Source organism: Prionailurus bengalensis, chromosome D2 (genome assembly GCF_016509475.1).
Source record: "Prionailurus bengalensis isolate Pbe53 chromosome D2, Fcat_Pben_1.1_paternal_pri, whole genome shotgun sequence".
Classification (NCBI taxonomy): domain Eukaryota; kingdom Metazoa; phylum Chordata; class Mammalia; order Carnivora; family Felidae; genus Prionailurus; species Prionailurus bengalensis.
This window is the reverse complement of record NC_057351.1, coordinates 58,102,548-58,124,097: the sequence shown is the minus strand read 5'-3', so window position 1 is coordinate 58,124,097 and position 21,550 is coordinate 58,102,548. Positions and strand designations below refer to the sequence as shown.

Here is a 21,550-nt window from a genome sequence, read left to right as displayed (position 1 = left end):
CAACGAAGCGCGGCCTGATGGCTGCGCGCACCCCGGCGCGTCTCCGACACCCAGACCCAGCAGCCCCCGCGAAAGACGAGTGTCTGGCGCAGTCGCAGTCACTGCTCGCCCCTGTCTTCTGAGAAGGAGGGGCTCGCGCTGCATGACCCGGATGTGTTTCTCCATTCGGCGGCGGTGAAAGGAGACCACAGAGTGCTGGGTTGTGGAGGTGGCTTCCTTACACTGTCTTCAGTATGCAGCGATTACTCTTTCCGCGCCTGAAGTCCTTGATGGGGAACCCGTGCCTACGGCTCCTGGGTCCTAGGGCGGCGCCTAGAACGCAGGTACCGCACCGCAGCCGACTCAATCGCGGAATCGGACATGGGGCGAGAGTCAGGAGAAAAATAATAGATAATTCGACATCACATTGACGTAGTTCCTTAGAATTCACAACGCATTTCTTTGTGCCCAAAGTCCCTGAGTTAAAGATCTGGACTTGCCACTTACTGGCTGTGTGATATCAGCCAAGTTAGGTAACCTTTCTGTCCCCTAGTTTCTTCGTCTGTAAAATGGGAATTGGAATACCTACTTCATAAGTTTCTGGGGAGGATTGAATAATTTCCTATACAGCAAGCGCTTAGCACATAGTAAAAGCTCAGTAATTTTTACCTATATATTTGAGGTTTGCTAAAAGCCCTCAGGTAGTCAGGTATGGAACTATAATCCCATTCTACAGAGAAGGAAATTGAGGCTTAACTTAAGTTGTCTAAAGTTAGGAAACAGAACACGAACCTTTGGACTCAGGGACAGAATCAGAAGAGGGTGTTTATTTGCTCAACAAATAATTATTGAGTGATTATTATGTGTTAGGAAAGATAAATACCAAAAGTCTCCCACCCTAGAGGAAGGCACAGTTAATTCGCTTGTAATTCATTTGTCAAATCTTTATTAAGATCTTGTTATGTAAGGGAATGTGTTAGAAATGAAATTTGCAGGAGGGAAAGCACCAGACCGACCAGATACTGCTGCCCCACACTCCTAGCTTAGTGGTTGGTAGACAAATGAACCTGAAGTACATTGCAATGTGTTGAGGGCTGAGATAGGGGAGGTACAGTGTAGTGTGAGAACGACTTGTTGCAGACCTGGCAGAGTCTAGGAACACTTCCCAGAGGAGGTGACAACTAAACTAAGATCTATAGTTGATGTTACCAATCAGACAACAAGGAGCGTCCCAGTCAGAGAAGTCATGTTTAAATTCCCACAGGAGAAAGAAAATCCATACTTAGGTGTGGAGTTAAGTCTGGGGGAAGCAAGCTGAGACTAGAAGGTTCATGTGGTATGGGGATGGATTGGAGTGAGGCAAGACTAGAGGCAGGAAAACCAGGTGCGGGGGTGGTGGGGGGTGAAGGGGGATGTGGATGCAGTGATTTGGATAGGAGATGATGATTTACTAGAGCAGAAGCGGTGGAGATGTGACTGTACAGGGTACTCCACTCTAGACAGAGTGGGATTGTGTATGAGAGTAGTGGACTGAGGCCTTTCCCTCTGTCTCCAGTTGTAATTTGTCTGTCTTGATCCTTAGTGTGGTTGCAGCTGTGGGATCAGGCACCTCTTAAGGCCAGGGCAATACAGCACCATCTCTGAAGTAGCTTTGCAGTCTGGAAGGGGTACAGTGTCCCTTCCCTCAAAAGCTGCTGAGCGGGTGGTGGGCCGATGGCTCCTGGTCTGCAGTGGAACAGTGGCTGGAGCAGTTATTCTTGGTGGAATGACTAGGTGAGTAATTTGCTCATAGCGAGAGTCAGCTATTTGGGTCATCAGTAGAAACATGGAATGACTAAGGGGGACGAGTCCTTAGGAATCATCTAGTCTAGCTCCCTCATTTTATATATGCAGAGGGACATGTCGGATGACTTGCCCTGCTATAGAACAATCTAGAGTTTTATTATTAGGAGCCCTTCATAAAGACTTGTTTAGGTCTTAACTGTTTTGATATGCATTGTTTTTATGTATTTTCCCTCTACATACAGTTTTCAAATTTGTCTCAAAATTTTTTTTGTATAGTTTGTTTGAATTAAATCCACATAAGTTCCATGTATCACAATTGGTTCATATGCCTCTTCGGTCTCTTTAAATCTATAAAGAGATTTTATAGATTTAGATTCTTCTCCCTTCCTCCCCCATTCTTTGTAGTTTTGTGGGTTTTTTTGTTTTTGTTTTTGTTTTTGTTTTTTTTTTTGCTATTAAAGAAACCCAGCTGATTTGTCATATGGAGTTTCCCACAGTCTGGATTTTGCTGATTGCATACTTGTGGTGGTGTTTAACATGTTCCCTTATCCCCTGTATTTCCTGTAAATGGGTTGTTGCTTGATCAGATTCAGGATGGGAGCAGGGGGCAAAATCCTTCATAGGTGATTACAACATTCATAAATATCTGGTGTCTATTAGAGATACCAACAGCCATTGATTATCATTGCCTAGATCCATGATTTCATTACAGTTGCAAAATTCTAATAATTTATTAGCTCAACTCTAAAGAGGAACTTTCTCTCATCAACAGTTTGGTTATCCTAAGGTACTGTTTGTACAGTTTGTATAGGAAAGGCAGGATAAATAAATTCCCTTTATTTACCAATTCTGAAAATAATAAATTGGTTCCCAAGCATCCTCCAAAGGTGATCAATAAAGTTTTTGGTTTTTTACATATTATGAGCTCATCGGTTTAAATGTGTTTGATGTTTCAATCCATTGCTTTGATGGTGTGCTCAGATTGTTCTATCTTTAGTCAATGGGAGCCTCTTCAAATTGTCTCCAGGGTTTTTTTTTTTTTTAGTAACCTTTAATTCTTTGCTTTCTGGATATGATGTTCCAGGTTCATCTTCTACATTTCTTGCCTCTGACCTAAAATCAGCCTTTTACCTTAGGAATCCTTGCTCCTTTTGGTGAAAATACCTTCTGGTGTTAATACAGTATGTGTTGCTCAGATTTCCTCCGCATTCCCTGTACCCTTATTTCAAAATATCATATGTTGTATAGGCCGTTATGGGAAACTGCAACACATTTGAATTTTATTAGCTTTAAATTCACTCAAGAATCTAAACTGTTTTATATCTAACAAATCTCTTTTCCCTGTGTAAATAATGTCTCATATCCATGTAGGGCACATTTCTTGGGTGTAAGGGTTGATATTACCTGTTAAGGAATGTTAGTGAAAGAAAGAGGTAAAGAGTTGAATAAAAGGATTGAGAGAATAAGGAGTCAAGAAATGTGTACCTGATGGCAGCTCTTTCTGGTGAAATTTTAAACAGTAAGAAGAAAGCAAGGTGTCAAAAAAGGATATAGTGAAATGTTGTGTTTACCTTTAGAGGGGTTAAGTTCAGATCCCCGTTTCTGTTAACTGTTCATGAGAAATCCAGCATTGCATGGGCACCCGTCCATGTGTGCACACACCATTTCTTTCCTATCTTAAGGTTGACAGAGTCTGGCCTCTCAATGGTAGACTGGAATTTAATAAAGGAGATGAAGCCACCTACACACCAAGAGGAATGGGAAGCAGAATTCCAAAAATATCAGCAATTTCCAGAATTTAAAATGTAAGTATTATAGAAAATCAGGTAAATGCCCCACTAGGCCTTCTCAATCTTTTGCGTATTTCAGCATTTCAGAATGGTTAGATTCCATTATTGATATTTGCTCCAGTTATGTTTAGTGAGCTTTCTACTCTAAACCTCCAGTTCCAGAGTGATCCTGGGGTCACGGATGAGGAAGAAGGCAGACCTTTTATTTCAAGCTTCAAAACTGAGAATGCTCCTGCAGTCTCTCGGTAAATAACAATCAGATGGATGTTTCCTCTTTCTTCTTTTTTGACTTCCCTTCCTCCCAGCTTGAATCATGATATGACACTGGCCGAATTCAAGTTCATCTGGTACATGGAGTACTCACATCGAATGTGGGGTCGCCTTGTGGGCCTCACATACATCCTGCCTGCTGCCTATTTTTGGAGAAAGGGCTGGCTCAGCCGTGGCATGAAAGGACGTGTTCTTGCCCTGTGTGGGTTAGTCTGCTTCCAGGTGAGATTTATTCAAGTTTGGGAAACCACAGATGCTTCCAGGAGCTTCCTGGTTGGTATTGTTTTTAAGGAAAGAATCTGAGTCTGTATTACAGAGTGGGTAAGAGGATGAATTTTAGTGTTACAAGTGTGGCCCAGCTCTGCCACTTAGTAGGGCAAGTTGTCTATCTTCGGTAGGCTATGCTTTCCTTACCTGTAAATAGAGATAATAATAGTGCCTACTGGTTGACTTATGTGACTATTAAATGAGATAGATCATGCATATACAATACTTAGTTTAGTTCCTGGAATTAGTAAGCACTCAGTAAATATATTTTTGTGTCACAAGAGTTTCTTTCCTGTCACGGATCTCTTCCTGGGTTCTTTTCTCCTCCCCTTTTCTCACTTGTCTGCTCTATGGCTTTTCTGTGCTAGAATGGCTAAAGAAGCAGATTTGAAAGCTCCCACAGTTAAGGGTTTGGTGAGACTGAGACTGAGAGCCAAGAAAAGGAATATGAGAGAAGGTACTTATGAGTATTTGGGTCATGATTCTACGCCCTCAGAGAGAGTCTTAGAGCTCAAAGGAACATCAGAATTTGATCAGGAAGAAGCTAATTGGTTAATTTGACTCTGAAGTAGTAAGAATATGAACCAATGAGAAAGAATTAAAGAGGGAGATGGAAGAGACAAAATAGAGGCAATAGAAACAGGTAAAGAGACATTAGTAAATGTCCCTAAGACCTAGGGAAGGGTTGGTAAAACAAAATGAAAGTTTATTTTAGAATGAAAAAAAAAAACCCACTAAAGATCGACTCCAAGGGCGGTAGAAATTTGAAGATGGCACATGGGGTTATGGGAAGAAGAAAGTGGGGCTGGCAAATCACACTTTACACTCCTTTTCTTCCAATGTCCTATGCAGATGAAATCAAGATAATTAAACCATCCAGGGTCATCACTAAGGATAAAGACATGCCCCAGAAGATTTCCTGAGGAGAGCTATGTAGAAGAGGTGGGAGAATCCCACCTCTTGACATGCTTCTATTGACTTGGGAGAGTGGGGGTGAAAGGGCTATATCTTATCTGATAGAAATGAAACTGACAGTTGTTTGGTTAATTGAAAAAGTTAAGCAGAGAATCAGAATAATACATACCTTGCATTTTTAAGCTTAAGCCTGTACTTTGATTACTTTTTTTTTTTTTTTTAATGAAGAGCTAAGACCTGTTCTTTAAGTCCTCTGATTGGAATTTAACTTCAGATCTCTTGCATCCTCATAAACTATTATTTCATTTCATTTTCCTTAAAGAAGAGTGGGAACTTAGACATTTGCAAAGCAATCTGCTGGCAAAGCCTTACAAATTTTTTACTCCCCTCTACCCAAAACTTTTATAATTGTCTATTCCTACTAACTTGACAATGATTGTTATTAAGCAGTTACCTTTATCAAAGCTTTTCCAAAGCATATGATCTAGTTTGTATAGAAAAAACTCTCTTGGGGCGCCTGGGTGGCGCAGTCGGTTAAGCGGCCGACTTCAGCCAGGTCACGATCTCGCGGTCCGCGAGTTCGAGCCCCGCGTCAGGCTCTGGGCTGATGGCTCAGAGCCTGGAGCCTGTTTCCGATTCTGTGTCTCCCTCTCTCTCTGCCCCTCCCCCGTTCATGCTGTGTCTCTCTCTGTCCCAAAAATAAATAAACGTTGAAAAAAAAAAAATTAAAAAAAAAAAAAAGAAAAAACTCTTTTTATTCTTATATTTCACTGGTTTAAATAATATTAAATTATAGCAAGTATTTCTAAGGTTTTGCCCATAGATACACTTTTGTGTACTTTTCTGTATTTGGCTTATACTTGAATAAAATGTTAATCTAAGCAGTGGTTAAGTATTTGTGGTGCTATGTGTGAAAATGTGGATAGGTTACGACTCCTGGGATACTGGGGATATGGGAAGATATGGAAAGGAGAGGTCAGGTAGGGAGTACTGATAATTGATAACTCGCTTTCTCAGATAGTAAAGTTGAATAGACAGATCCAGCTGTGTGTTATTTGCCCCTTCTGTTTTTGGTTCTAGGGTCTGTTGGGATGGTATATGGTGAAAAGTGGATTAGAAGAAAAACCAGACTCCCATGACATCCCTCGGGTCAGTCAGTACCGCCTTGCTGCCCACCTGGGATCAGCCCTTGTTCTTTATTGTGCCAGCTTGTGGACTTCACTCTCATTGCTGCTCCCTCAGCACAAGGTAAAAGTCAGTCTATGCTGTTAGTACATCTACACAGATGCTGACAGGGTCACAGGAACAGAAATTCTGCTTCTTATGGGAAGTTATAAATCAAAATGCACACATTCCCTTAGTAACATCTACCGATTTACCAGAAATTAGATATAATCAAATATGACAGAAGCATTGAACTTTGAGATTCAAGAAAGCTTTGGAACTGCAAAGGAAAATGTGTCATTACTCTTTTGAGCTGGAACAACTCATTCAAAGGAAAATTAGTACAGGAGCCGAATATTCTGTTTGCACTGCCTGTTGGGAACAGTGAAAACATGAATTTTAGAAAAGATAGGAAGGGGTTGCAACAAGAGCCTTACTTGTGACTCCCAGAGGGATGGAGGAAGGCCAGAATGGAAGCTGTTTCTGAACCTTTGATGGTGTACAGGAGCCATGGGGGCTGTTTATTCTTTAGTTGGGGACCTATCATTCATCAAATCTGACAATATAGTGATCTTGTCTGAAATATTTTCTTTGTATGCTGATCAAAGGAAAACACTAGTTTTTCTAAAAATGACTATTATTTTTGGTATTAAAGTCATGGTTGGCCTGGATAACCTGTCCATGTAATGAAGTTTGAGATGACAAAGGACTTTTAGGTAGAATTATCCAGTAGGTACTTGGAATAAGTAGCCTCAATCCCAACAAGGAGAGGAGTTGTAGACTTGGCAGTCATCCCCACAGGGAAGCCAAATGGGGTCAAAACATTGGTGCAGTAGACAATCCACATGCTTAGATTATAGAACATTTCCATCATCACAGAAAGTTCCATTGGACAGTACTGATAGATTGTCCTACGTTATCTTTCTAATGATATCTCACTCTTCATGTACTAGATTATAGACCATTTAAGGACAGTAGTCTGACTTAACTCCTTAACTCCTTTGTATCTTTATGGTAACCTGTTTATAAAGTTCTTAATAAATATTTGTTGCTTCACTGATTAGTATCAGAAGTTGGCTACAGTAAAAATAAAATCAAATTTTTATATTAACAAAACACTAAATGGAAGAGTCTCTACTTTAGGCATTTTGATTCTGACTATATTTGCAAAGCACTAAATATCATACATAAACAACATGAAAATCTAGTCCTCTATCTTTTTTTTTTCAACGTTTATTTATTTTTGGGACAGAGAGAGACAGAGCATGAACGGGGGAGGGGCAGAGAGAGAGGGAGACACAGAATCGGAAACAGGCTCCAGGCTCTGAGCCATCAGCCCAGAGCCTGACGCGGGGCTCGAACTCCGGGACCGCGAGATCGTGACCTGGCTGAAGTCGGACGCTTAACCGACTGCGCCACCCAGGCGCCCCTAGTCCTCTATCTTAAGCCACATCATTTCAAACATGGTGAAGCATTTTTCCCTTGCAATGGGAAATGCAATGCAAATCATTTTTGAACAGATATGTAATGAGTATTTACACACTGAGCACTGGGCTAGGATTACTTCACCAAGCAAGACAGATGTCAGTTCCTGCCTTCACAAAACTTACAGGATAGCAAGGAAGACATAGTAAATGTATAAACATCGTAAAATATGATGCATATTTGAACAGAATATCTGCTGGGAATGCTCAACCTATTTAGGGAGTCAGAGAAAATGAGGCTTCAGACTGTCACTTGACTTTGGCCTTGGAGATCTTTGCTGCCTCCCGTGGTTCTTGCAGTACAGTTTATCTGAATGCTTTTCTTCTTTAGTTGCCTGAAACTCGTCAGCTTCTGTGGTTGAGGCGATGTGCTCATGGAACAGCAGGCCTAGTGTTCCTTACAGCTCTCTCAGGTAGGACTCTTCTCATCCAACGGGCTCTAGACAAACTCCAGGGGGGAGTTTGTCCTTTCCTCTTGCACCTTCCTATTTCCCTTTCACACCTGCCTCTCTCATACCCACCATCTTCACCCTCTGTTTTCTTTTCCTTCCTCCCTTCCAAAAACCCTGCTTTCCGGTCAGTTGAACAAAAATATTGAGCATTTATCTGGATCCAGACTGCCTAGGTTCGAATCCTGGCTTTACCACCTATGAACTCTGTGACCTTGGGCAAGCTGTATAACCTCTCTGGGCCTTAGTGACCTCATTTGTAAAATGAAGATGATGGTGTACTATAAGTAATAGATGTGAAGTGCTTAGAACAGTACCTATCATGTAGCAACTATTTAAACTTAAATAATTAAAATTAAATAAAATCTAAAATTTAGTTCCTTAGTCACACTAGCCACATTTCAAGTGCTCAATAGCCACATATGTCTAGCAACTATTTTGGATGGCAGATAGAGAATATTTCCATCATCACAGAAAGTTCTGTTGAGTAGCACTGCTGTAAATAAAACCATCAAACCAGTTATTTGTGCCCCCTCTCCTTTTTGGTGGAAGAACATGAATTCTGACTTCATAAATGCTATTTATAAAAAAACAAAGTCTCTTTTATCATAAATAATGGATCAGCCATCTATTAATTCATGGATATTTTACATGTTTATCCAGGATTTAGTTTGTAAATTTTTTTTCACTTCTGTGTTCACTCAACCAACATTTTTTGAGCACTTGGGGAAGACAGGCAATAAACAGTGAAAATATATGGCAGATGGTGTTCAGTGCTATGAGGAAAAAAATAAAGCAGGATAAGGGGATAGAGGTGAGGTTGGGGAAGTGCTGTCTTATATAGGATCATTGAGGGGATCTCTTTGATAAGGTGATATTGAGTGGAGACCTGAGGAAATGAAGGAGTATATTACGCAGGTATCTGGGGGAAAAGCATTTCCCGAATAGATCTGGTTCGTAGTGGGATAAGGAGGGCATCAAAATCACTAACAGGATGTTTCTATCGAATATGCCTTGTTCCAGAGCTTCTACTTCTCTCCTTTAAGGGAGGCATGCCAGAATCTTGGGGTGGGAGCAGGTGAGGATGCAGTTTGTGGGTTGTTGTTTTTTTTTAAATTCCCGTGGTGATTAGGATGTATATTCTCTGTTTAGAAACCCTTCTGTAGATCTTTTTGTTCTGATTATTCCTTTTTGTCTGTCTCTGGGATAATAAACTTTTTCTATGCCAAAACTAGTATTTGATCTCCTCTGTATCTCATTTTAATAAATACTATTTGCCTTGGAATATAGGGGCCTTTGTGGCAGGGCTGGATGCTGGGCTTGTTTACAATTCCTTCCCGAAGATGGGAGAATCTTGGATCCCAGAGGATCTCTTTACCTTCTCCCCCATCCTGAGGAATGTTTTTGAGAATCCCACCATGGTGCAGTTTGATCACCGGATTCTGGTAAGTCTGGCTGCTGATTACTGGCTACTGAGCACAGGGAGCCTCTCATAGCCTTTGGGGTGTCTGAGGCACTAATGGCAGCACTAAGAGAGGGTAGAACAGAGTGGGCACTAGATTTCCTTTTCTTTTTGGGAGAAATTCAACACCAGTTCTCTGATGTGATGTTTTTGTCCTAATTACCCACACCCCTTCCAGCCAAATTCTGGCTTTTGGGATACTGCCATCTTCTTAAAGTTGGAATATGCCTTTTGCCATCTGGCAAAGGATAACTTCCCTCAATCTTGCACACATATAGGAGAGTCATTTTAGTGGAAATGAGGCCAAGTAGAGAAGAAAGGGCAAAGATAGGCTGCTGAACATATAACTATCAGAGCTGAACCAAAACTCCAGGGAGCTAAAATGTTTGTCATCTTATTTAAGCTGATATTTATTAAGGGCCTGCTATGAGTCATGTTAAGATTGGCTTGGTAGCTGGGCGTGATATGTTGGAGTCAGGAAAGACTGGCGGCAAGGAGGCCAGCAAGAAGCAGAGGTGCCATTGCAGTATTGCAGGTGAGAGTGGTGGGGCTCTAGGCTGTGTGGGGGAGCAGAACTTGAAGAGAACAGTGGATCACAAACAGGCTCTAAGGAGAAGATTGGCTGTAGTAATGATGGTAAAGAAGATCCCAAAGTTTATTCTGTGGCATGCTTAAAACACACCCAGAAATAGGACTACTAGAATGAGTGTTGGGCTGGAGATGAAGGATGTCATCAGACTGAGGTGTGCTGGGTATGAGGTGATTGGAGCACACCCAAAGACGGAGGTCCAGAGGACTCAGACCCCCAAGGGCAACACTGGCACTTGGGCCAGTTACCTTGTGTGGGCTCAGGCCTCTTTGCCAACATTTTGTAATAAGTAGAGTCTAGTTGAAATTGTCATCCTGGACAGCTCTGAAAAGGAAAAGTGAAATAGATGTAAAAAATGATAGACGAACATTCTCCTTGACATCATGGAGTGGGAAAGGAGACCCTATTGCCAATCCGTTACTGAAGTGCGGCGGGAAGGAAAATGATACTTTCACTTGTTTTTAGCACTAGCTGCCAGCACCACTACCTTCTCTATTCACAGCCCAGGAGAATAACCCTCATGTGCTGGGGTCAGACCCACTTTAAAAATACAGGATTAGTGGGGCACCTGGTTGGCCCAGTCGGTTGAGCGTCCGACTGTGGCTCAGGTCATGATCTCACGGTTGATGGGTTTGAGCCCTGCATCGGGCTCTGTGCTGACAACTTGGAGCTGGGAGCCTGCTTTGGGTTCTGTGTCTCCCTTTCTCTCTGATCCTCCCCTGCTGACGCTCTCTCTCTCAAAAATAAACATTAAAAAAAAAAAAAGAAAGAAAAAAACCCCAGGATTCGAGAGGAGATAAAATTAGGCATAAGGATGCAAAGAATGACTTAAAAAGTGAGGGCTACCCCTGAGGGATGCACCCATGTTGGAATTTGGAAAGGATCACTGAGAAGAGAGAGTAAGAGTGTCTAGAGTGATAGGTGCCTTGGGGAACATGAACATTTAAGTGGCAAGCAGAACATGGAGGAGACTGAGGAGTAATCACAGGTGGAGCCACAGGTCGTTCTCTGCCTGGTATAAGAAAGTGCTTAATGGTGACTCACTGTTCTAGAGAAGATACGTGTAAGATGAGCAGAAATCAGGAGGGTGGGACATTTCTTCCTGGCACTTGGTGAGATACCTTCCTTTCTGCAGGGAATCACTTCAGTTACAGCCGTGACAGTGCTCTACTTCCTCTCCCGGAGAATTCCCCTTCCTCGAAGGACCAAAATGGCAGCAGTGACTCTGCTAGCTTTGGCATATACACAGGTATAAACCACTTCTTCTTGGTCTGAGGGATCTCCAAAACTAAGTTAAAAAAGGAAGGTGACAGGCTAGGAGAAAATGATTTCAATATTTGTAATAGACTAAAAGATTAATAACCGGAAAATAAAATGAGGATATGAGTATACATAGTTCTCATAAGAGGAACAATGAATGACCAATAAATATGAAAAGCTGTTTAGCCTCATTCATGATCCGAGAGAAGCATCATGGATCTGAGAGGTGCAAATTAAAACAATGCATGCCACTTTGTGCCTGTTAGATTGGGGCAAAAAAATTTTTTTAAGATTATCAGGTATTGGCATGGGCATAGGAAAATGGATACCTTCATATATTCTTGATGAGAGCATGAGTTGGTATAGTTTTTTCCAGAGGGCAGTTTGGCATTATCTTTTAAAATGTTAAATGTATAATCTTTTGGTCCAGAAAAGTGACTTCTTAGTTCCTGCCCTAGAAATATTCCAGTGCACAAAGAGCTGTGTACAAAGAAACTCATGGTAAAATTGCTGTGATAGTAAAAAGCTGGAAACAACCTAAATATACAAGTATGGCACACCCATACTGTGGAATACTGTGTAGCAGTTTAAAATAGTAAGATCTCAAGACACATGTTGTTAAGTGGAAAAAAGCAAGTAGCAGAACAATCCAATTTTTAAAAGTACAGGAGTATGTTTTTCTGTAAACATCTATGAAAAAGTGTAAGTGTGTAGAAACTAATAAACTACCTTGGCAGGGGGGACTGGGCTAGGGTGAAGGATAATTAAAGAGAATATTAGGTTTATTTTGTTTGAATCTCCTTTGTTGTGAGTATATTTACTTGTGAAAATTCTTAAATATATATTTTTAGTGTTCTGATGGGAGAATGTGGAAATTTATGTATCTGGTTGTCTATGCCCAGTCATTTGAAGTTGTGGCTCCTGCTTTTCTTACTGCATTCTTTCCTCTGTAACAGGTGGGCTTGGGCATTAGCACTCTGCTAATGTACGTTCCAACTCCTTTGGCTGCCACTCACCAGTCAGGCTCCCTGGCTCTACTTAGTGTTGCCCTTTGGCTCATGAATGAACTCCGAAGAGTCCCAAAATAATTCCGAGGATCAGCTTCCTATGACTGAAAGTGCATTTGAGAGCTCATCAGAGAGCACAAGAACTTGGGAGTTTTCTAAAAGGATGTCCTTGGCATACCAAGTGGTTTCCAAACTGGTCAAGTTATTTAAAATTCTTTGCCTGTTTTGGGGTGTCTGGGTGACTTAGTAAAGCTCTGACTTCAGCTTGAGTCATGATCTCACAGTTTGTGGGTTCAAGCTCTGCACTGGGGTCTCTGCTGTCAGCGCAGAGCCCACTTTGGATCCTCTGTCTCCCTCTCTCTGCCCCTCCTCTGCTCACGTGCATGTGTGCTCTCTCTCAAAAATAAACATTAAAAAAGTAAAATTCTTTGCCTGTTTTTAACAAAGTCACTGGATCAAGAGTGTCATTAAGTATATTTAACTAAATATTCCTTTTTAAAATCTTTATAAATTTAGGGGCACCTGAGTGGCTGAGTTGGTTAAGTGTCCAACTTTGGCTAAGGTCATGATCTCTAGATTCGTGGGATCAACCCCTGTATCGGGCTCTGTGCTGACATCTTAGAGCCTGGAGCCTGCTTCAGATTCTATCTCCCTCTCTCTCTGCCTCTCCTGTGCTCACACAAAAATAAACATTAAAAAAAACTTTATAAATTTAGTTTTTTTGTTGAAAACCAAATTTAACGTAGAGAAATGTCTGCCTTTGTTCCTTTTTAGTAGGCTGTCTAGGTTTCTTAATGTTAGCAAGCTCTTGATTCGACATGCATGAGCTCTTGTCTCCTTGACCCCGAGTCCTGAATTATGCCTAAGGAGAAATTCCTTATGATCTCCACTTCCATCAGGTGAAGATTCAAAGGGAAGGACTTGGCATACCTTAAGTAGTCAGATAGCCTTCAGCGAGAAATAAGTGTCTTCTAGTATCCTGATTTTCAAAATGGGGAAAGGGTAGATTTTGACAAGTTTAATGTCTATATGTAACAAAATGGCTTAGAAGTACTTAGAAAAGGTAATAATCACTAGTAACCCACTTGGATTCATCAAGCACTAACCTAGTTCTTTTGATTGCTATAACATTGCTAGGTCACATGGAATAGATAGTATGAATCAGTTCCTGAGAGAGGTTTGTAACAGCCTCATGGATAAGAAAAGTATGGCCTTGATGGTGTATATAGTACTTGGACATCTATTAAGATCTGTGAACAAATTTTTGATTAACAAATTATAATTCTGGTCTATCTTGACATGTCATAGGGCTCTTATTCAGTTTTATTTTTTAAATCGGTGATTTGGATGAAGGCATCAGAAAGATCAGACCTGAGGATGGAACAACCCAACATTGTTAATATAATAGATGAACGTCACAACTCAAAACAATTCCAGAGTGGCACCATCAAGATACAATTAAATAATATAAATGTAACATCGTCATTTAAATTAAATAGGTTGTAGAAGTTTGGGATAGAGAAACCTGGCATCCTATCATTTCATATAAAGAAGACAGGGATTTCAGTTGGCCATCGGCTCAACTTGCACCAAAAGTGTAATGACACTGATAAAAATTAGTGGTATTTCAGATTTCATCAATGGAAGTGTCACAGCTGCACTCAGAATACTTCAGTTGCAAGTGCTGTGTTTCGCTATTGGTACCCCATTTAAGGAGGGCACTGATTACTAAGTATGTCTCCAGAGGAAGGGACCAGGATGGTGAGGAGTCCAGAATTCACACCACACAGGGAATACTTGAAGGAAGTAGGGGCATTGAACTGTAGAACATTCAGACAGAGCAGAGCTGGGAACAATGGCTAGAAGGTGCAGAAAGCTAGTTTTTAGTTTTGTAGAAGAGTCGGATCCAAACAAAAGCCCACTAGGGTGCAGCTGGTGAGGACAGTGGAAAAGTGGAAAAGCAGGTGTCCCAACTATTCAACTAAACCACCGCTGAGCTCTGGCCTGTTGCTGCTCTATAGGTCTAGAGTTGTCAGATCTGATTATTTAAAGAAACAAAACATTTAGATTTTTATGTGAAAGCTCTCAAGGGTTGGCAACTAATTTCAGGTTTTTTTTAGTACATGACACAGGCTGAACACATCTGGGAGCCATAAATGGACTAAGGTTTGCCCATTTACAGTCTCAAGGAGATGATCTCCATTCCTTTTCAACTCCAGTATTCTGTGAGTTTCACTGTGACTTAACAGCTACCATCCTCAAGTGGTTCTTAGCAAAACAAAAGTAATAGTTTGTCTTTGATTAAAAAAAAAAAAATTCTGGATGACCCCGGGGCTTATGCTATTGCTAGAGGTAGGTTCTAATTTTTTTCAAATTAGAATTTTTGAAAATCCTGAAGCCCAAGCTCCCCCAAGACCAATTAAATCATTATCTCTGGAAGCAGTAATAGACATAATTTTAAATTTCCTAGGTCATTCCAACATGCAGACAAGTTTAGGCACCCGTGGCCTAGCCCCTAATAAACCAGTTACCTTAGAAAGTTGTGACCACTGAGGGTTGATGGGGGGGTGGGAGGGAGGGGAGGGTGGGTGATGGGTATTAAAGAGGGCACCTTTTGGGATGAGCACTGGGTGTTGTATGGAAACCAATCTGACAATAAATTTCATATTAAAAAGAAAAAAAATGATATTCTAAAAAAAAAAGGAAGTTTTGACCAGCTTATTTTCATCCCCTCCAAATTTGCCCAACCCTATCTCATTTAATCTGATCCTATTAGTGTGTTAATGGGATGTCACCTCTTCTAGATAGAATTCTTAAAGGGAACTGCGGTCAGAGGTGCAGGTTCCCATCCATCATCTCATGACTCCCAAACCCAACCCAAAAAGCCAAATGCTAGTGTTTCTAAAGTTCCCTCCAACAATGTAGCAAAGAATGAATAAGTTCAAGTTCTAGATGTTTTTCTTCATTTTTCTTTTATTAAAGATGAGTAAGTTTGGAAAAACCGATTCTGGTTGCATTTAGCTGTATAACTGTACTGTGGCTATCTATGAGCTCTTGGTAAATGGAGATTATCTGAATTATTTTTATGTTTGCATTATTCCCAGCACCAAACACATACCAAATATTGCATGAATGAATGGAAAATGGATAATTACCGATTGAGGTCCCAGACACCTCTTTCAAAATAAGTCCTCATATACCTAGAAGATTAAATGAATTTGCCTTAAAATCTGTCAATAATTCTGTCAGTTGTTTTTAAAACATCAAGAGAAATGAAAACACCTGAATTTTCTTGTTTTTAACTTACACTGACAAATGCTGTCCCATTGTAGAGGAGGTAAAAATTAGCTACTGCCTAAAGTGATGATCACGACGTTAGGATAACCAGTTGATGTGTAGCAATTCTTCCAGTTCTGGAACGTATAGTGGGTTATATATAGGCATATGAAACACATATACCTATGTCCCTGCAGAAGAGACAATACATCTCTAATATGCATTGCACTTTTTGTTCAACACTGATATAACCGTATTGAACAGAATTTTAAGAACTGTTGAGCAAAATTAATGTGAAGCATTCGAAAACCATACAATCTTAGCAACCCCCAAAAGTGATGCAACATAAGCAGCCTTCAGTTTTTGAAAGCGAGAAGGGAGTGTCTAGCTGTGGGTCATAATAAAAAGATGCCTTTCAACACTGCAAAGTTCATTGTTCAAGGCAGAAATAACAGAGATAAGGCATATACCTCAGGGCTCCAACAAAAGAGGAATTGTGGAATGAGAATTTCAAACACAACATAATGACAGCAATACCAGAAATCAAAGTATTTGTCTAGGATCCTTGCTTGCAGAGAAAGCATTATGAAGCTAATAAGGCGCAGAGCCTTCACCACGAGCAGTTTTAACAGGCCAAACTCTGGCAAGTCCTCTGCAGGAAGGGCTTCTTTGAAAGCATCAGGGCTACCTTAATACTGGAGAACCAGAGTGGTAGGCTGCCAGAGGGTCTACAAGTGGCTGCACTACTTAAAAAGGAGAGGCTCAGGAGTAGACACGTCCTCAGCTTGCCTGAAGTCATACATGCATGGCTATCTATAAACATCCTGTGATTCAGAAGTTTTTTTCAACTTTGGTTTTTATAAAAATGGTAGGCCATGATTGCATACACTTTAAAAGTAAAAACCCTTATGAGTAATAACTCAATTTTACAAATAAAAGGATCTCCTTAGTGCTCAGACTTCCAGAGAAACACAGGGTCAACGGATGTTGACTTCCTCTGTCCCTCTAAAAATGGTACTGAAAAACTGGAAATAATGAATTATAGCAAAAGAAAAACACTTATGTAATAATACAAGGGAAGTCTATTAGTATATAATAAAAGAGTTCTTGTTTTTTAACTAATATTTTTTGTAACACCAACAAAATCCTCACAAGTTAGAGCATATGGCCCTACCAGCGGGACACTCACACTAAGCATGACCTAAGAAGCTAATCTGGGAGAATCTGAAGTATCTGTTGCTACTTCTACCTTAATTCTTTATCCCAAATGAAGTCATATCATATACCACAGCACAAAGGGAAATTAGATACTAGTTCTGAGTTAGCACAAAAAGAAGTTTAAAGACAGCAAAAAGAAACAGCATTTTGTTTCTGTAATGGAGTCTGAGAACTGCCCAAGAAATACAGCCAAGTTCATTAATGAGGTAGATCTGATAGGCATTTTATACTTTAAATAATTTTGATTATAACCATCAAATGAATTGCTTAGATGCTGTGGTTAAGAAAATTGTACAAAATTAAGCAAATTGTTTAAAAGAAACATCTAAAATGTAAAAGGATTAAAAGAAATATAGAAGGTAGAATAAATGTGGTAACAACTGGGTGCCATTTCTAACAAAGTGTTTCTTTCATATTTTATTCCTAAATGTGAACAAAGCCATCACAAATGAATGTCAGAAGCAGTTACAAAGATTGGGCATGGTTACGTGTAATCAGCTGTATTACAAAGAATAGATTCCTTTGAAATACACAATCTTGCAGGAAGATTCTGTCAATGAGAGCTTCATTGGAGCTGTCAAAGGTGTGTGTCTGTGGTACAGAAACCAGAGAAAACTGGATCCAGGAGACCATTCACTCAGACTTTGCACATATTACTACTGCTCTGGGCCTCAATTTTATCATTCATAAAACCCAAGGGGTTAACAAAAGACAGAACTCTAAAATCCCAGCTGTAAAAATCTCATCCTCTGAAATTTATGTATAATGATTGCTGTTGGAAACTCCATTCCCATCAACCTTAATGTCAGTGATAAAGTAGGAGGGGACCACCAGCTCTCTTGGTCATCCTGTCCTTTTTTTTTTTTTTTTTTTTTTTAATTTTTTTTTTCAATGTTTATTTATTTTTGGGACAGAGAGAGACAGAGCATGAACGGGGGAGGGGCAGAGAGAGAGGGAGACACAGAATCGGAAACAGGCTCCAGGCTCTGAGCCATCAGCCCAGAGCCCGACGCGGGGCTCGAACTCATGGACCGTGAGATCGTGACCTGGCTGAAGTTGGACGCTTAACCGACTGCGCCACCCAGGCGCCCCGGTCATCCTGTCCTTTTAAACCAAAGGCCAAAATCCTGTTCCTGAAACTCTTACCATTTTCCTACATTTTCTCCTGCCTTTAGTTCCTTAGGCCAACAGTTCTTCCTTTGGAACTAGCCTCAGAGCATCTTGTCTAGCCACCTTGTTTTATAGATGAAAAAAGAACCAGAGAGGGCAAGTGACTTGCCTAGAGAGTACCAGAGCTAGTCAGTGACAAAGCCAGGACTAAGAATCCAAACCGGCTATTTGTAAAGTCCAGTCTTCTTTTCCTTAAATCATACCACCCACTTGTCTTTCACTCCTGACAAAAAGCAAAACAAAAGCATGTTAATAGGGGTAGGGAGAGCATCTATTTAGATAATACCGATAAGTAGAAGTTATTTTATTTCAAAAATGGAAATATGGATGTGAAGGCATCATGCCCCTTGATTTCAGACTGTATCACAAAACTATAGTAAACAGAACAATATGGTATTGGCATAAAAATGGACGCTCGATCAATACAACAGAATAGAGAGCCCAGAAATAAATCTTTGAATGTATGGTCAATTAATTTCCAACAAAGGAGGCAAGAATACACAGTGGGGAAACGAAAGTCTCTTCAATAAATGGTGTTGGAAAAACTGGACAGCCACATGGAAAAGAATGAAACTGGACCACTATTTTACACCATACACAACAATTGACTCAAAATGGATTAAAGATCTGGATATAAGACCAGAAACCATAAGACTCCTAGAAGAAAACATAGGCAGTGAGCTCCTTGATATCATTCTTGGTGATAATTTTTTGGATCTAACTCCAAAGGCAATGACTATAAAAACCAAAATAAACAAATGGGATTATATCAAACTAAAAAGCTTTCTGCACAGCAAAGGAAACCATCAACAAAATAAAAAGGCAAGATACTAAATGGCAGAAGATATTTGCAAATCATAAATCTGATAAGGGGTTAATATCCAAATTATAAAAAGAACTTCTACAACTTAGTAACAAAACAAAATCTGATTTAAAAATGGACAGAGGACCTGAACAGACATTTGTCCAAAGAAGACATGCAGATGGTCAACAGGTACATGAAAGATGCTCAATAATCATCAGAGAAATGCAAATCAAAACCATGAGATATATCCTCTCACACCTATCAGAATGGCTATTATCACAAAGATAAGAAATGACAAGTGTCAGTGAGGATGTAGAGAAAAGGGAACTATTGTGCACTTTTGGTGGGAATGTAAATTGGTACAGCCACAATGGCAAACAGTAGAGAGGTTCCTCAAAAAAACTAAAAATGGAACTACCATGTTCCATTTCTGGTTATTTCTGGCAAGTTCATTTCTGGCTATTTATCTGAAGAAAATGAAAGCAGAGAGAGGGAGGGAGGCAAACCATAAGAGACTCTCAAATACTGAGAACAAACCAAGGGTTGATGGGGGGTGGGGGAGAGGGGAAAGTGGGTGATGGGCATTGAGGAGGGCACCTGTTGGGATGAGCACTGGGTGTTGTGTGGAAACCAATTTGACAATAAATTATATTTAATATGAAAATTTTTTTAAAAATGGTGAGAAGACAAAAAAAAAAAAGCAGTAATTCAAAAAGACATGTGCACTCCTATGTTCACTGCAGCATTATGCACAATAGCCAAGATAAGGAAACAACCAAAGTGTCCATTGATGGATGAATGGATAAAGAAGATGTGTATATACACACACACACACACACACACACACACACACACACACAGAGGGATACTATTCAGCCATAAAAAAGAATGAAATCTTGCCATTTGTGACATGGATGGACCTTGTGGGTGTTACGTTAAACGAAATACGTCAGAGAAAGACAAACACCACATGGTTTCATTTATATGTGGAACCAAAAAAACAACAAAACTCATAAATGCAGAGAACAGATTGGAGGTTGCCAGAGTCAGGGGAGAAGGAGGACTGGCAAAATGGAAGAAGGGAATCAAGAGGTACAAACCCCAGTCATAAAATAAATAAGTCATGTCATGGGATGTAATGTTCAGCATGGTGACTACAGTCAATAACACTGTGTTGCATGTCATATAACTTTATATGGTGATGGGGGAAACTAGATTCATTGTGGTGATCATGTTGCAGTGTATACAAATAGAGTCATTATGTTCCACACTTGAAACAAGTATATGTCAACTATACTTCAACAACACAAATGTGGATGTGATAATAAATGTTAATAACTAAAAAGATGAGCTTAACAGATGCATGGCAGACTCAATCAACCACATTTTAATAATCACAGCCTAAGGCCCTGGAAGTTAAAGAAAGCTGTCAGGCTGAGGAGAGGGAGGCAGAATCCTTTGGATGACATTAAAGGATAAACACAAGGTTGTTGGAAAGTGACTAAATTCCCTATACCAAGGAAGGTCAATTCAAGGAGTTAAGGTACAGAGACAAAGATGGTAAAATTTGGCTTAGAGTTAACTGCAACTGAAGTCAATGTAATGCTAGATAACTGAGTATTATACCTATTTTCATTATGTCCTAGTAAGAAGAAGTCAGAGAAAAGTGATGGGTTGTGCCATCGTAAGGCTAATAAAGCATCACAACTCCTATCAGCACGGACTCTGATTTTGACATCTGTGACCTGTCTCACTAATGATAAAAGTACTAAAGCAGTTCAGATTCATTTTTCTGGTATCAAGAAGACTGGCTGGTAAGATTCAAAGGAATGAGTGGGATGTGAATTTAATGAAACTGTAATTATCTTCACAAGGAGACTACTGAAAAGTGCAGAAATGCAATAGAGATCTTAAAAAATCTTTAAAAAACCGAGGGCAAAAAGAGGTGTAGAGGCAAGGTAGACTGGTTCTATAAGGGAGACAGACTCTTAGGAGACAGCAATATGTAGAAGTAATTGGCTCTTGGAGAACAAATGGCTTATGTTTCTCGCTAATGAGATTTCATGCAAAATTATTAATTGGGAACAAATGACAGAAGCACAGGAACCAATATCAACAACAAATATTAGTTTTTCTGAGGGATATGGTAAAAATCTGTGCTTCTTACATTTCTACCATGGGTTTCTGGGAAGTCATACTCGTGGTAACAAGGACAAGCCCAGATCCCATAAGATCAAAGTAATAAACAGGATATAATACACTAAACGAAAACTCAAAAACTATTTAGAATAAATTAAGAGTAAGAAATACATTTACATTGAAAAATGATAAGCATAGGGTATCCTGAGTTTCTCAATTATAAAAAGAACACAAAAAGTAGTATCAATCTGAAAGGCTGTCATAATGATTAAATAATATACACAAATTCTTAAGAGTATATGATACACACTAAATGCTTAACAAATGTTATAACCAGGAGGAAGAATAACTTCATTAATAAGAGCTTTCAAACTGGACTCATCACCACCTCCTCCCTGCTTCAGCTAAATTTTGAGCACACGAATGTGATCACTATTAGCCAATTAGGTAGCTTTTGACAAGATCATTGACCAGATCTTACAAGAAAACCAAAAAATAGTATCTGGAAACCAAGATGAGGG

At 39.9% G+C, this 21,550-nt stretch overlaps 1 protein-coding gene across 1 annotated transcript; it reads left to right on the top strand.

Annotated features, from left to right (window-relative positions):
* The first annotated feature begins 88 nt into the window (after positions 1-88).
* On the top strand, positions 89-12,690 carry LOC122493125 (cytochrome c oxidase assembly protein COX15 homolog). The gene is made up of 9 exons (XM_043597230.1): positions 89-323; positions 1,562-1,752; positions 3,447-3,569; positions 3,860-4,046; positions 6,087-6,254; positions 7,986-8,067; positions 9,394-9,548; positions 11,290-11,403; positions 12,371-12,690. The coding sequence occupies exons 1-9, from the start codon at positions 234-236 to the stop codon at positions 12,500-12,502; spliced, it is 1,242 nt and encodes a 413-aa protein (XP_043453165.1). The 5' UTR covers positions 89-233; the 3' UTR covers positions 12,503-12,690.
* The last annotated feature ends 8,860 nt before the right edge of the window (positions 12,691-21,550 follow it).

Coding starts and splice junctions, on each gene's coding strand:
- LOC122493125 (XM_043597230.1), top strand. CDS start 234: ATGCAGCGATTACTCTTTCCGCGCCTGAAGTCCTTGATGGGGAACCCG. Junction 1,753..3,446: donor ATTCTTGGTGGAATGACTAG/GTGAGTAATTTG, acceptor TCCTATCTTAAG/GTTGACAGAGTCTGGCCTCT. Junction 6,255..7,985: donor TGCTGCTCCCTCAGCACAAG/GTAAAAGTCAGT, acceptor TTTCTTCTTTAG/TTGCCTGAAACTCGTCAGCT.